We start from the raw sequence: 16,333 nt of genomic DNA, 5'->3' as shown, positions 1-16,333 counted from the left end.
CAATATATTTTCGTTATAAAATCGTTTGACCAGATCTATGCTACATACAAATAATAGTTGATTATATATTCTAATTATACTTTACAGCTGGACTCCAAGTACCGTAAGCGTTCTTCATCATATCTAATCTTATTGCTTATAATCCAGATTTAGGTAATCTCTTAGCTAAAACTGGTGTATTCTGCTCACTTCTGCCTCCTCCTCCCATTCCTCCTGTATTCGGATAATACTCATTCCCATTATCATTTTGATCTTCATTCGAAATATCATTCAAGTCGATCACGTTTGTATTATTGTTATTATTATTTCCATTTCCTCCTTCCCAAATAGCTTGTCTATTCATAAATGAATTAATAGAAACCATAGATTGATTACCTGTTATTTGATGTTCATCTAATCCAAAAGCATTTTGATCATTCAAATCACTAAATGATGATGAAACACTTTCCATCTGACCATGACCATGACCGTTTCTGTTTGGCGCATTTGATCTGGGATTCAAGAAGAAATTATTCGAATTACTTCTAGTATGTTTATTGTTTAGACTACTTGACGAATCATTTCTACCGTGTTGTGGTCTTTGTTGGTTTTGAGCTAAAGAAGAGAAATTTAACCTCTGCGTAATATCTCTTTCAATACCATCTTGAGAAGATGTAATTGATGATTCAGATGTCATTGATATTGACATATTTGATCGATGTATGAATGGTCTATTGAAGTTTGGTAGATTATTTGGATCACGAGGTCCATTTATACTAGAATGTGAAGGTGATGTTTCGTATATGGGTGAAGAGATTGAAGCTTGATGACCACGCTAAAAATATTATAGATCAGCAATTGTCCATCACCATTCCGACAGAAATCACTTACAGCCATTATAGCTCTTAACCTTCTTTCACTAACATCACTTCCAGATTGTCTATGTCCAGAGGGAAACCCATTTAGACTTTGTTTTGAATCACTTCCTCTTCTACTACCGTTCAAAGATGGTCTATTTCCAAATGCTATATCTGGTGAATTTTGATCTTCTTGTTCTTCTTCTAAAGTTGAAGGTAATGTATCATCGAAAAATTGACCTAAAGAATGTAATTCACCAACTAAATCACCTATTGATGAATTATCAATATTATCTCCACCAATACCAATACTAATACTATTTTTACTATGATGATGGTTATTAGATGATAAATTAGGCATAGAATATAAAGGTGGAGAAGGTAAATCGAAAGATGTTTGAGATTGATTATTTCGTAAACCATTAAATCCATTGTGATTATGATTCAATCCAATTCCTGAAGCATTTCTATTATTATTATTGTTATTATTACCATTATCTAAACCAAAGTTATTATCTTTCAAGAACGATAGATCTGTAAATTGAACAACGGAGAAATGTGCAGAAGCAGCTCTAGTTTCAATTGCACATGTATTAAATACAGCATGTATATTTTCTTTAGTTAATGATGATAATTCTTTTGATTTTGCTATTGACCATCCGGTATCTTCTGTAATTGGTCCAAATATCTCTTCTTTCGATGCGATATTATCTTCATAATCAAGAGATGTTGATGTAGATGGAATATCCAAAACATCTAGAGCTTGTGAAGAATGTTTAGTTGAAAGTAATCTTAATAGAGGTAATAGTAATTCTGAACCATATTGTTGAATTGGTATTCTAGCTTCAGGTGAAGATTGTAAGATCAACTTTAGGATTGACATTGATTTTTCTCTCATCCAATCATGCGTATTAAGAATAAAACCAAGTAATAGAGTAACGATATCCAAAGCATGCGTGGCGATATAATCTCTTAATAAAGAAACAGCTTGTCTAATAAAATCATCTTTCGCTCTAAATCTAACATGAGCAAAAGAAGTCAATAACCTTGAAAAAGATGGATTATCTTGTGAATCTGCTATAGAAGCTAAATCTAATGCCATGGAAGCTAATTCTTCATTTGGTTCACCAACGTCTAATGAATGTAACATCCACGGTAAAGCAGCTATGAATCCATGTAACAATCTATCATTTGTAGAATCAATTAATTCATCTTGAGATGCTGAAGTTAATCTTCTGATCAAATCAAAAGTTAAGAATGCCGTTTTTGATGATCTCAATCCAACTAACAGTAAAGATTGTAAATATGGTGCAGGTCCAACCCATTCTGGTGGTCTGAATGATCCTAAATGAGCTACTACTGATGGATCAGATAAATTCGTTTTATCCAAAACATGAGATAACAATTCGATAACTTCTGTAAATTCATTTTCGAATGGAGTGGTAAGACAAGCGACACTACACCAGAATATTTGAGGGTATGAGAATGCTTCAGACATTGAGAGATTTTGAACTATAGCAGCAAAAGTTCTAAGTACTTCTTGGTTGAAAGCTTGAATTTCAGGTGAAGGTGAAGCTATTGTACTACTTAGTCTTGCTAATATATCAGAAACCATTCTAGGGTTAACTCTTGGTGATAAAATTCGGAAAACTTGAAAAGATCTACAAGCCAAATGTCGAATAGGACAAGATGTCGCCCAAGTCAACGCCAATTCACCCCACTGTTGTCTAATTCTAGGTTGTAAAGGTAAAAGTATACCTAAAATCTTCATGATCAGATTGGTCATCTTTGGTGGAGCCAAGAACGTAGATTCAGGTGAACCAATATCATCCACCTTCCAAAATGCTGTTGAAGATGTTCGAGCGAGAGAAGTAAGTTTATTTTCCGTTGATAACCAGATAGCAGCTGCGTCACTTGCGGGAACATTCGATAGATCGCATATCCAGGATCGAAGAGCTTGGAATAACACTGATTGAGCTTGATCTCGAAGAGCTGGAGAGGTGTGATCGGCGTGTATCAATGCCGCATGAAGCAGTGAAGGTAATCGTTTACCAAGCTCGATATCGTTCAGGCGATGAGGTAGAAGTTCACCAGCAAAGATGAAGGCTAATTGGCCTGTAAAGAACGTTTGGGATCTTGATGATGGCACATTCATAAGCGAGTCTAGATTGACCAAAGAAGAAGAAGGGCTTTGAGGTATATCTGCTTCAGGTAAAGCAGCCATAGCGCTTGGTTCCACAAAGTTGCAAATTTCTTCGAAGATCGTATCTCCAGCTTTCGACTGAGCTAAACAAGCCATTATTCGCTGAGCGTGATAAACGAATTCTGGCGATTTCCTTTTACCACCTTGCTCAAACAAGAATTTCATCAAGGCTGTTGTATTGGTATTGTGCTCTTGCGTTTGTGGATGTGATGGTTGATGTGAAAAACCTGCATCAGCGAAGGCCACTAAAATCGATTTTATTTCCTCTAAATGATCATCGCTAAACCTTATCGATAGGTAAACCAGATTTTGTAAGGCTTGATTCTCCGCAGTCGCATCTTCAGGTGATAGTTCCGAGGTATCGGAAGCCAAGTCTAGGTATTCTACCCAAGGTCGTAAGATCGATAAAGTAGCTTGTCTACGAGGAGCTTCCAGTTGACTCAGACGAGTTGTGCATTCTGCTAAAAATTCGAAAGCATGATCGGCATACATTGCAGCCAATTGAGAGGACATATCTCTTTGAGCGTTTCGATAGATATTAGGTGATGAACTACCGATAGCGGGAAACAGAGCTGTTGAGTGAAGTTTGCGAGAGGGATCGAGATAAAGGGATTCTGTAAGTTGAAAAGCCCTTTGTCTAATGGCTGAAACTGGATGTCCAAGTTTTGATAATGCCAAACAAGCGACTTGCTCAATAGGCAAGGTGTGCAAGCCTTCTGAAAGGACATCGGCTACTACACCAAAGAAGGAGGACTCGAGGGAGAATTGTTCGCCTTCGCCAAACGATTGATGTAAAACTTCATCAAGTAATCGATCGCAATCCCAATTGTATTTTATAAGCGCAAACAAGGCTCGCCTAAAATGGGAAAGTCAGCTAAATCAACTAAAAGTCGCCTTTCCAACTCACCTTCCAGTTTCATGATGGCCAGTAGACGATGATGAGAACATTCCTCTTATCCACCTTAACACAGTCAAGGGTTCGACGATATGGTTTGAAGCTTGTTGAGCTGGAGAAGCTTCATTCGCTGAGATCAGTTTTCCTTGCTAAAACAGACATATGCAACTCTCAATATCAGCTTTTCTATCTAATCATACATATGCGAAGAAAACTCAACTTACACATAAACCAGCCATAGCTTCAGCGGCAGCGGCAGACAAAAGTTTAGTTTTAGCTTGTAAATCGTCTAAATATTGAGCTCTATCCCTATCACCTTTATAAGATTGTGAAGCAGCTTGCAGAGTATGAGATTCTCGAGCTTTTGCTACATCAGGTCTTCTACCAATATGACACCATTCGAAACATAACTTGAAGATTGAACCTCTAAAATCTTCCCCTAAGAATCTATCTGAAGAATCAGTCAATTTATTTAAGGAATTTGTTAAATTCTCTACAGTAATACAGAATGATCTTCTTAAAGATTGCAATTCAAAATCTTCTTTAATTTTGGGATCAGATAGTAATGTATATGTCACTTTAATAAATCCAATCATTGATGATAAATTTGATAATCCTAATTGTGATTTTATGTTGAAATCCAATATTAATGGCGAAATTAATCTGAATACGTGTGCGACAGATGTCCATATAGGTCCATTCGAAGTTAAAGGTGTTCTTCTTGATGTAGTGGATGTGCCATCTGACCGAGTTGTCGTTCCTCCAATTTTAGTTCCATCTGCTAATCTCCTAACCACAGAGAGTAATATCTCTGAGAGTGGTCTAAGAAGATCTTGATTGATTGAACCCATAGCGTAGACAGCTGCATCTTTGAATCTAGGATCTTCCCAGCCTAGAAGTGAAGTGAGATACGTGAATAACCCAGGAGTATTGATCATTTCTTGATTTAGTATGACTACGTCTTTTGTTCTTTGAACAGGCGGTGTGGGTGGAGCTGGACCTTGCGATGACATCGTCACACATAAAACCGACAAATAGGCTCTCCAATGATCAGCTAAAATAGCTGTATCTGATGAAGATCGTGTATTGATCGATCCTCTTGCTGGTGTACCTCTTGAAGCACCTGATCCAGCTATCAAAGCTACATGAGCTTGAAGTCTCAGTACTAGTTGACCGACAACTTGACGAAGATCGGCTGCTGGTCCAGACAGTTGTTCCATCAATTTCCTTACGAAGAAAGGTAAGACCGATAACCATAATAACCCATCTTTCGGATGATCACTTTCTGCTATGCGTTGAAGTAATTTACTTTTATCTTTAGCAGCGAGTAAATCTATTCGATGTTTATCACTTGATGTCATCCACGGTAAACCTCTCATTGAAGCAAGATCCGATTCCTCGACAGTATATTCAAATATTTGTAGTACTCGAGTCAAAGCGACTTTATCGGGGACTATTCGACTATATCGAAAAGCGGCCGATGGTCGACGTTGTTGACCTTGAAAATTCGAAGCAGCAATCAAAACTTTATTTGCTAATTTCCGTATCGGTAAAGAAGTTGAACATAACAAGAATAAAGCACATCCTTCTATCTTGCTAATCTGAGAAGGCTCGATTGGTGGTGCCCTTGTTTCATGATTATCATCAATTGCTTGTGCTTCCGCCAGCCTTTGATGAGCGACATAGGACTGCAGCAGATCAAGCCAGAGCTGAATAATCCTTTCAAATTGACTTTCTAACAATCTTGCTCCGATAAAAGTATCTCTAAATACGTGTCGCGTCTCAAAGATGAATTCTCGGAATGTGCTGACAACGGTCGAGCACCTTTCAGGATCTTGACTGATTCTTCGAAGTGTATCTCCAGCGGTTGTACAGACAATTGGATCAGCAGAAAATGTAGCTCGACATAAAATGTTGACAATTTGAGAAAAATTAACATCATTCGGCATACATCGAGGAAATGATTCCAGCAATGCGGACATCAATTGGAGGGAAGGTGCATATCGCACAGGATAGGTGACGTAGACATCTCCGTGCTTGACAGTTATATTTTCGGTAACATTGTCCATTGATTGACTTGAAGCGTGACTAGAAAGGGTGATAGAGTCGGCTGAGAGCAATAGATGTTTCAGATTGTTATCGCACTGAAAGAGTAAATCAATGAAAGCGGGGCCACAGCGTTTTAGTAAATCGTGTACTTCAGGCTTTGATTCCGTATCGAATGGCAAAGTATCCCCACATGCTTCAAAGCCCTCGAAATCGAATTTCGTGAAATCCGAATCTGTTGGCCAGGAAGCTGATTTCTCTAACTCGGCATTGCGCAAAGTGCAGTTGATGGCTCGCACAAATGCTGTTGACCTATCAGCCATCCCATCCGCACTTTTACTTTTAAGATATTCTGAGACGAATTCTTCCCCGTAATCCAGATGTCTAGTTGAAATATAATGTATGATAGCTATGAACGGGTCTATCGATATTTCAGGTGGGTAGAGCGGACCATTTGAGCTGAAAAATGTGCGTATAAGTGGATCTAGTCGTTTTCTCGTAGAAGTTGAGGATTCCGAACATCGATTTAGGTAAATCCACAGTAGTCGTACAAATGCGCCCATAGCAACTGGACGCAGATTACGGTCCTGCTCGAATGATAGCAGTTAGCTGTTAGCACTATGTAAGCAATTGTGACAAGCTTACTTTAAATTTGGCCAGTATAGCATCTATGCAAGATTGCCATTGTTGCATGAAGACTTCTCTTGGAGAAACCCCTAAAGCAGTGATTACTAGAGGGAAAGCTGAAGACCAATATCGTGCTTTTTGAGCCATTACTAAAGCTCTTTCAAGAATCATTGCAATTGCTTTTGACCACATTGGATGATTGACTTCTGCAGTAGCAGTTTCAATCACAGGATGTAATAAACTTGTAAAAGTTTCTGCATAAGCGATTTTTAATGTTTGACCATGAGAATTGGCGAAAAAAGATGCTAGGGAAGTGATGAATTCTGATGACATTTCTAATTCATCTTCAGGATAAACTCTTAATTTCAAGTATTTCATACCTCTCAATAAATGTTCTATTTTACTTTCGATTTCCCTTGTAGGTTGATTGTTATTGGAGCTATATTTCGATAATTCCCTTATAAACCTATCGCTGACAGTTAGAAATCTTGTTTTTGATGATTGTCCTAATAATTCAATTTGTAATTGTGAAACTGCTTTTCTATGTGGAAATTGTATAATTTCTTCTAATTTCTCTGATTTGTATGCGTTGAATGCATTTTGTTCCAAAGTCATTCCTAGTTCCGCATCTAAAGAATCTTTAGGTATTATCTTGAGCAGTTCAATCAAAGATCTGTTCATTATGAATCTTGCAGCGGACGATTTCCTAGATTGTAATATTGCAGCTGCATCTTCTACTCTCATCTGTGAACCTAACGATCGATCCAGATGTGCTCGTACTTCAGATGCACCAATATTTCCTGTATAATCTCTACACCAGTTCATGAGTAGATCAAATACTCGTCTCGCATGCCGCGTACCGCAATGCGCTAATGAATTGATGTGAGAATCAAAATTCGGGTCTACACCTGAATCGAGACAAGACGCAAGAGACGGTTGGGAGTTCTGTTCGCGCACTTAACGTCAGTTGTGGTCAAGTACACATAATCAAATAGTCACTCACAAGAGGTCTAGCACATATCCTAGCAACTTTCTGATTTGCAGCTTCTCTAAAATCTATAAAAACAACTTTCAAAGCTTCTTCACCTGGAGTTTTACCGAAACTTATTTCGTCTTCATGACCACCTAAACTACCATTTCTTCTTGAATTTGAAGTAAATCCGAATATACTAGCATCACTACCCATTCTATTCATTCTTGATGGAGTTTGACGATTTGGTATAGGTGGTAAAGCAGGCATTGGATGATCTTCAGCTTTGAAACTTGAGGAGCCTTGAGAATTTATCGATCTACCACCTTGAGATCTGTGTGAAGAAGCTATGGAATATTTTCTACCACCATGATTATCTGATGTATGATTATATCCTATTCCCATACCCATACCCATGGAAGATGACCCTTGAGCAGGTGAAGAAGTGGAAGGATTTTTCCTTGAAGATGAGGTTGGGGTTTTAAAAGTAGCATTTTTAGGTGATATAGGTGAATCAAATCTCGAAAAAGGATTTTTCAAAGCTGGATATCCAGGTGTACTGTTATTACTATGGTTACTGTATGCTTTTGAATCTAATGCTGGTACAGGTGGTATAGCATGACTATTTGAAGATGAAGATGCAGATTTAAAAGCGTTTTTCAATGAAGCTAAAGAGCCTTTTCTGGCTTGTAAGAATCCTGAAGATGAACTTATTGAAGTGCCTGCTGTAACTAGAGAAGAGGAAGATCCATTACTGAATTTACCTAATTTTGATCTATCATCATTATTGGAAGTTGAGCTTGAGGATTGACCAAATCCATGAGCTTTTGTATTGGGTGTAGGTACGCCAACAGAGAAACTCGCTGATGCTTGCGGTAATATCGGTTTTGTAGGTGTTGTATGGGTTCTGGTTGAAAAAGAAGGTTCACCAGTGCCATTTGAACGATGAGAATAAGGATCTTGATCTACTAATGAAGATGCGGAAGAATTGGCTCCAAACGAAGGTTTCGTCAAAGGTAATTGGAAATCATCGTCGTCGTCTTCGAGGTCTAAATATTCAATGGGTAAGTACTTCTTTCGATCACAGCAAATTGAGGTAGCGAATCAATCACAATCATAAATCGCAGTGATACTTACTTGGAATAACGATTTCTTCCATTATTGATCACGCCAAGCCGTCCTGTTCACCGCTCAAGCTCCCGAGCTGTACATTGGTCTTCAAGCAAGGATAGAATTCCTAATATCTTGCTGAAGGAATTGAGGCTTTGTTTGAGAGTATTAATTGAGAGTGTCTGCTTCTTTCCACACTTGATAAGGATTCCCATACCGCAGGTGGATGACTTTCTTCTTTCTTGATGTTCTCTTGATACATGTAAGGTTATAATTCTGTAACTTGAGATAATCGATAACATAAAATCAAGGCACGCGGCGCGTCTTGAGTTGTTTCATGGAGTCCAATTAGATGTCCATTTCCTAACAATATTCTGATTTTACCGAACAGTTGTAACTAGCTGCCACATTCCACGTGGGAAAAGTCCCGATAACACCGACGTACTATACTGTATAGGACAGAGTCTAGAATGAGATGGAATGTAATGGTGACGCGATGATCAAAGATAGACGTAAAAGTGGAGTAAGGCCACCACCACTACGGCGCATCTCATACCTCATACCTTGCAATCCCCACAGCACAAACCATATAAACCATACTCATCATCGTTACTTTCAATCTCTTTTCCATCTAACCCATCACAACACCCAAAAAAAAAGTATTGTGAGTTCATCAGAACCTTATACTCTGTCTACAGCTCTGCAGGCTCATACTTACCAGATCTTTTATCTTGCTGCTGTCCTCTCTCTTCTCTTGTGTTTTAACCGACTCTCGATCTTGCACGTTTTCAATCAAAAATGTCATTCGCCAAACGATTTGTTTCTACTGCCAGCACAATGTCGTGAGTTTATCTGTTTGAATCTCATGTGGCCCAAGCTGGAGACTCTCGCTGATATGTATACAATCATGTAAATAGTCAAGTCTACTTCGATATCGCTATCAACAGTGAGTTATAACCTAATCTGAATCATTAAATATGAATTAGGCCTTCCTTTCGACCCATTTAATTCTCCTTCCTTCTTTCCATCTACCCTTCCCTTCCCTGCCTTTAGCGAATCCTCGATCGTATGTCCTTCAATGATATTGACCACGCTCTAATCTCACTTAGACGCCCCTGCCGGCCGAATTACCTTTAAACTCTTTGACGACGTTGTCCCAAAGACCGCCGCCAACTTCAGAGCTCTCTGTACCGGTGAAAAAGGTTTCGGTTACGCCGGATCAGGTTTCCACAGAGTTATTCCACAATTCATGTTACAAGGTGGTGATGTGAGTGATTTGTTCAATTAACAATTAGCTCCTTCTCTGTACTCAAGCTGATTTTGCTTCTCTATCGCAGTTCACCAGTAAGTTGAAGAAAATCATACAATCGCCTAGGTAGTATATACTGACTTCCATATTGAAAAGACCATAACGGTACCGGTGGTAAAGTGAGTTTGCTTCCGATTCGTCACCCTTTGGGATACACAGCTTACACAATCGATCCTTTCAGTCCATCTACGGAAACAAATTCGCCGATGAAAACTTCAAACTCAGACACGACAGACCTTTCCTCCTCTCAATGGCTAACGCTGGTCCAAACACCAACGGTTCCCAATTCTTCATCACCACCGTTGTTACTTCATGGTTAGATGGTAAACACACCGTCTTCGGTGAAGTTACCTCAGGTCAAGATCTCGTCAAGAAAATCGAAACTTACGGTTCAGACTCAGGTAGTAAGTAGCGCTGTGTCCTTGAGAGGAGGTCTTCAGCTCACAACTATTTCATCATAAATAGAACCAAAAGCCAAGGTTGTCATCACCGCTTCAGGTACTGCTTAAATTTCTTCTCAAGGAAAATAACGTATAAGAAGAATGAGATGATGATATGATATGTAGAGAGGAGAAGCAAAAATAAATGTTATAGCAAAATTATCATAAATGATATGCACGAAATAATGCTGTTACCTCGTCTTCTTGTACACTACTATGACCGTCGCAATTTGCAGCTCCTGATCGCTTTCTTTCGCTATCCATTGAGCGAAACATTAAGCAGATAACGTTCAAACTTGCAAGCGATTAAAGCTGCCACGTTTACGTATGTTTGTACCGAGTGGAGGAGAGTGGGGTCCCTCTTGAATACGGACCTGAGATGACCAGTTCATATGTGAAGAACAACAATAGCCAGGATATATTGGACGTTCCCCATTTATTATTAACATATTGAATGCTTGCTTCTTACACCTTGGTTTTACCACTCGCAAGACGTCGCATCCTTACGATAGAGCCCCCTTTACGAACTTTTTAGCAGAAAGTAGGAAGGCACTGCTACATATCGCCAAGATGGATGTCCTCAAAGCTGTTCAAACGTATGTGACGAAGATGATAACGGAGGTACCTGGAATGAAGGTTTTATTGCTGGATGCCCATACTGTATGCTCTTTTTCATCACAATACAACATATTCAGTCGTCGCTTCGCTGTCATGTCTATATTGTTTTGACGGGATCTCGGTGAGAGCTTCGCTAACACTGATGACAATTATGTCCATTTCATCCCTAGACACCGATAATATCGATGGTGACGACCCAATCTGAACTATTGGCCCACGAGGTTTATTTGACGGACAGGATAGACAAGTGAGTGTATATGCTGCACTGTTATATCCTCTTGCTTTGGTTTGATCGGGGCATGATTCTGATAAACCATTATAATAGCATAAATCGAGAACCTTTGAATCATCTATCTTGTATAGCATTCTTGTCACCCAATCAATCAAGTATAGATGCGGTCAAAGCAGAACTTTCGAAACCTAGATATGGTGGATACTGGTTATGTGAGCTCGACATAGGGTCTTATACCATTTGTATGGACGATGCTTACTGATATCGTTGTGGTATGATCAACTAATAGATTTCTCAAATACAATAACTAAAAACCAAATTGAGGAAATGGCTTCAGTAGATGAATTCGAGGTAGTCAAAGAAGTTCAAGTAAGCTACTTCTTCTCAATTACTGCTGTCTATAAAATAGTAAGATGCTCATGAAAGTGATATGGTACGGTTTTAGGAATACTTTGCAGATTATTTAGCTCAATATCCATCGCATTTCAGTTTAACTCAAGCTGCTTTGAGTGAAGGTGGTGATGGACCTTCCAATGTAAGTTTTGTCAGTCGATCGGTCTCTCGACCTGCTGTCCTACGAAAGAATAGCTTGTAGTGATGAGCTAAACAACCTTGTATGATACCACCAGCCACCGATATTCCTACCTTCACCCATGTATTTACCGCCTCCTACTCTAAATTCTCATTTAAAAGCGATATTAGCAGTATTACTGTCATTGAAGAAACGTCCGGTAATAAGATATGAAAGGATGTCATCAGCAGGCAAGAAACTATCAATGGAAGTTCAAGCTGCTATAACGAATCCACCATATAGAGAATTGTTCGATTTTAGAGGTACTCAAGGTGCACAACCTCTGTTACTGATTTTAGGTGAGATATTAGAACATAAAGATATTGGCATGTACGATCCTTGACTGACTTGTCTCGAATATCAGATCGAAGGAACGATCCTGTTACTCCACTATTGTCACAATGGACATATCAAGCTATGGTACATGAGTTATTGGGTATCAATAATGGTCGAGTGAGGATAGATGGAGAAGAAAAGGTTGAATTGAGGGTAAGTGTCATATATAATACAATCAAAATCTATCCAATGAACGCATATTGGAGCTTACAAGCTAGTGGTTCGCAACAATCAGGACTTGGTATTATCAACATCGTCTGATCCATTCTTCTCACAACAATTATTCGCCAATTTCGGTGATTTAGGAGCATCAATATCAAGCTATGTGACGGAGTATCAACAGAAAAATTCAACTATCAATCCTGGATCTGGTGGATCGTCATCTGCAAATAGAATTGAGACTGTAGCGGATATGAAAAAATTTATAGAAGAGTATCCAGAATTCAAAAGATTGAGTGGAAATGTAACTAAACACGTTACACTGGTGGGTGAATTAAGTAAGATAGTAGAAAGAGACGGCTTGTTGGAAATTAGTGAAGTAGAACAAAGTTTGGCTAGTGTTGAAAGTCATGCGAGCGATTTAAAGGTGAGTTGACGGCTCTGAAGACCGTTCTGAAATATCGAAAGAGGGATAGCTGATCATCACTTCTGCGTAGTCTGTTCAAACTTTCATCTCATCGCCCAAAATACGACCAACGAATAAATTGAGGTTAGCTATACTATATGCGTTAAGATACCAAAAACTGATTGGAAATCAAATATCACAAGTCATAGATAACTTAATATCTAATGGAGTTCCAGCAGAAAGAGCAAGATTAGTTTATGTAATGTTAAATTTTGCTGGTGCAGATATACGTCAAGATGATTTGTTTATGAACGAAAATTTCTTTTCAAGGGGTAAATCTGTTTTAAAACAAGGTTTAAAAGGTGTTGAAAATGTTTATACAAGACATGAACCTCATTTATCACAAACTTTAGATTTGTTGTTGAAAAATAGATTAAAAGAACAAAGTTATCCATTCGTTGAAGGAGATGAATCTGCTAGAGCTCAAAGACCTCAAGATATCATTATTTTCATGATTGGTGGGACTACATATGAGGAAGGTCGTGCAGTTGCTTTATTAAATCAAAAATTAGCAACTGATGCTGCTGGTGGATCTGGCGGTACACGAATACTCTTAGGAGGAAGCATGGTACATAATTCAACGAGTTTTTTGGATATGGTAGAATCTTGTGCAGCTCATTTCCCAGATAGTATAAATGCTCCACCTGCAGGACAACAACCGTCATCTTCGTTACTTTCAGCATCATCAACATCTACAGCCACTCCAATACCTTCATCAAATGCGCCAAGTGGTATCAATATACGTGCGGGTGGATATGAATTATCTGTAGGTGGTGCAGCTGGATCAGGATTATATAGAACAAATCAAGAAGCAGGTGCAAATGCGCAATTTGAATTACCTAAAATGGATGCTGTTGCTGGCGTTGCGGGTGGTATAAGAGATGGTGCAGGTAGATTATGGGGTAATGTCAGACAGAAAGTTGAAGAGAGAGTCAGTAGGGGTGGTACACCACAAGGTAGATAATACTCGGATCATTTCTATTTCCATTCATCAATTGTAGATGCTATATCACATGTATATGATGGATTATCCTCGATTTATCCTCTAAGCTAATCAAAAGCTTTTGCAATGCAAATCTGCCTCTAATGCCTCGTAGCTTGACTTCATTCGTTAGACAAGGGATATCTTCGGAATGGCACTTTACCAAAGCTCCTCATGTTTGAGCGCTAGCTGCGATGCCTAGGTATTTCCTCTTCGCTATCTTCAGCATATCAACTATCTTGTGTTTACGTGATAAGCGTCGTTTAAGCTGTTTGTTACCTTATCACGTCTGATCACGTCGTCGGTAACATTCAGGGTTATTTCCTTATTTCCAGCGATATGTATTATCTGTATACCGGTTGACTTGCTCCGTAGATCCGATCCCGAATAGACCCACTCTGTACAACCATTGATGATTCTGTAAATAGGCGATTACTTTAGATAAATCACATCATTTGCATTTATTCAATATAGCCAAAGAGAACCTGCTTCCTGTAATCATTCTTACAAAACAGTTGTATACTTTTTATTTTTATGATTTAGTTTATCTTCTCATGTTGTTCAATTTAATCAAAAAATCTGGAAATCATCTATTAGCATTATCAACTTCAACACAAAAAACTATTGTATATAAGCAAATTAGAAAGATGTCTGTATTTAACACTGATAGGTGGGTTTTGTTTTTTTAACCGTTTATCGTTATTAGCTAGAAGCTCATGATTGTTTTTAACTTTATTATTGGTCCACCTCGAGTAGACTAGCAGGAAAAACTGGTATGTCAACCTTTGATCATATACAACAGATATATAATCTTGGAGATCTTCCACATAATAAAAGAAAAACTCGGCTAAATCAACTAATATCGTTTGTTAATGTTGTTGTTTTTTTTGTCCAGTTTTAATAACAGGAGCATCAGCAGGAATAGGTGCAGCAACATCAGTATTATTTGCTAAAACAGGTGCAAATTTAGTCTTATTAGCTAGAAGAGCTGAAAACTTGAAAGCAACAAAAGAAAAAGCTGAAGAAGCATATAAACAATTTAATAAAGATGGAAAGATTTTAACTATTGAAGCTGATGTTACAAAATTCAGTGATTTGGATGCTTTACCTGAAAAAATCAAAAATGCTGGTTTAGATATTGATATGTAAGTTTAAAACACCGAGTACGGTATACTTTCTTTTCGAGTCCCACTAATTGCTTATAATTATATGATGAATATAGCTTAGTAAATAACGCTGGTATGGTTAAAGGTACTGAACAAGTTGGAGGTATGTTTATTCTTTTTCTGGATACGCTGCTTCAGGGCTATAAGCTGACTATCATTCTGTTTAGATATCGGTGAGCTCCTCTTGCTATTGTAGTCCTAAACGGGATTGATCTGACAATTTCATAAAATCCAGCCGATGCCGATATCACCCAAATGTTCGATACCAATGGTGAGTCAATACCTTCAAAACCGCATATATAGAAAACGAGTAACCTAAGCATTCCTGATGAATCTCTATCAGTACTCGGTCTTATTCACCTTACTCAAATCTTCGTTAAACAGTTCAAAGCTAAGCAAGCAGGTGTAAGTTGAACACATCGTCTTCAATTCGTCGCTGTGTGACACTAATCAATTCTGATTATTGGTTTTATAGACAATTATCAACCTCGGTTCTATCGCTGGTAGAGAACCTTATGCTGGAGGAGCGATCTATTGTGCAACAAAACATGCATTATCAGCATTTAATGGATCATTGTTGAGAGAATTAGTCAATACACCAATTAGAGTAATTGAAATTCAACCCGGTATGGTTGAAACTGAATTTTCTGTTGTAAGATTTAGAGGCGATAAAGCAAAAGCAGATGCTGTCTATAAAGGCTTACAACCATGTAAGTTCATTTCCTCTTTCTTTTTGCCTAGACCCTTCGTCCCTATGGAGCGATATTCGAGGCACTGTATTGAAAAAACTGACCTGAAACCTTGACCCGTATAGTGGTTGCTGAAGATATCGCCGAAGAGATCGTTTGGACTGCTTCAAGACCTCCTCATGTCAATATTGCCCAGTTGTGTAAGTGGTAATGTGATATGGTATTCATGACCCAACTGCTGATGTAGCTCTATTTTAGTCGTTCTTCCTGTAAACCAAGCTACTCCAACCCTTAACTACAAGAAATAAAGAATTATAGCGGCTTGTCGCGAAATCTAAAGAGAACGTTATAACAGATAGGACTTCTGTAAAATTCAGAACATGATATAGAAATAAAAGGGCTAGCAGAATCCATATGCATGACATGGCTTCCTATTACCCAGGAGCGAAACAAAAGGCTCAAAAAACTACAGTACTTGGGATTCCCAAGTCGTCCCCGACCTTGGTACTGACCAAGCGGCACTCATTTTAGCTTTGCAGAACGGACGGGATGCGGCGTTTTATGAGTTTTATGACCGTAGATGAGAAGCTATTTATTGAGGACACTATGTTGGTTAGAATCTCGTGCATGCCTTTGACCTACTTAACCTAAAATAAAGCATGAGTTCGTGGGTCGATT

At 38.4% G+C, this 16,333-nt stretch overlaps 4 protein-coding genes and 1 non-coding gene across 5 annotated transcripts; 3 read left to right on the top strand and 2 right to left on the bottom strand.

The window, feature by feature from the left end:
* Positions 1 to 136: 136 nt before the first annotated feature.
* On the bottom strand, positions 137 to 8,736 carry L201_000192 (uncharacterized protein; the record flags this gene model as incomplete). The annotated part of the gene is made up of 7 exons (XM_066215995.1): positions 137 to 814; positions 871 to 3,895; positions 3,947 to 4,083; positions 4,159 to 6,567; positions 6,626 to 7,552; positions 7,611 to 8,626; positions 8,715 to 8,736. 7 exons carry the CDS (start codon positions 8,734 to 8,736, stop codon positions 137 to 139), a joined length of 8,214 nt encoding a protein of 2,737 aa, XP_066072092.1.
* Positions 8,737 to 9,485: 749 nt separating this feature from the next.
* On the top strand, positions 9,486 to 10,505 carry L201_000191 (peptidyl-prolyl cis-trans isomerase; the record flags this gene model as incomplete). The annotated part of the gene is made up of 6 exons (XM_066215994.1): positions 9,486 to 9,529; positions 9,605 to 9,633; positions 9,797 to 9,958; positions 10,093 to 10,115; positions 10,178 to 10,400; positions 10,462 to 10,505. The coding sequence occupies 6 exons, from the start codon at positions 9,486 to 9,488 to the stop codon at positions 10,503 to 10,505; spliced, it is 525 nt and encodes a 174-aa protein (XP_066072091.1).
* A 501-nt stretch (positions 10,506 to 11,006) lies between these two features.
* On the top strand, positions 11,007 to 13,782 carry L201_000190 (uncharacterized protein; the record flags this gene model as incomplete). Its single annotated transcript, XM_066215993.1, has 9 exons — positions 11,007 to 11,096; positions 11,225 to 11,301; positions 11,380 to 11,498; positions 11,576 to 11,655; positions 11,732 to 11,821; positions 11,916 to 12,156; positions 12,222 to 12,346; positions 12,429 to 12,779; positions 12,850 to 13,782. 9 exons carry the CDS (start codon positions 11,007 to 11,009, stop codon positions 13,780 to 13,782), a joined length of 2,106 nt encoding a protein of 701 aa, XP_066072090.1.
* Positions 13,783 to 14,447: 665 nt separating this feature from the next.
* Positions 14,448 to 15,963, top strand: L201_000189 (uncharacterized protein; the record flags this gene model as incomplete). The annotated part of the gene is made up of 9 exons (XM_066215992.1): positions 14,448 to 14,470; positions 14,557 to 14,573; positions 14,696 to 14,945; positions 15,023 to 15,069; positions 15,202 to 15,237; positions 15,310 to 15,371; positions 15,442 to 15,676; positions 15,781 to 15,855; positions 15,914 to 15,963. The coding sequence occupies 9 exons, from the start codon at positions 14,448 to 14,450 to the stop codon at positions 15,961 to 15,963; spliced, it is 795 nt and encodes a 264-aa protein (XP_066072089.1).
* Positions 15,964 to 16,119: 156 nt separating this feature from the next.
* On the bottom strand, positions 16,120 to 16,234 carry L201_000188. The gene has a single exon (XR_010725537.1). It is a non-coding gene; the product is annotated as a 5S ribosomal RNA (ribosomal RNA).
* Between the last annotated feature and the right edge of the window lie 99 nt (positions 16,235 to 16,333).

Source organism: Kwoniella dendrophila, chromosome 1 (genome assembly GCF_036810415.1).
Source record: "Kwoniella dendrophila CBS 6074 chromosome 1, complete sequence".
Classification (NCBI taxonomy): Eukaryota; Fungi; Basidiomycota; class Tremellomycetes; order Tremellales; family Cryptococcaceae; genus Kwoniella; species Kwoniella dendrophila.
The sequence above is the reverse complement of the archived record's forward strand: the minus strand, read 5'-3'. Positions and strand labels throughout refer to the sequence as shown.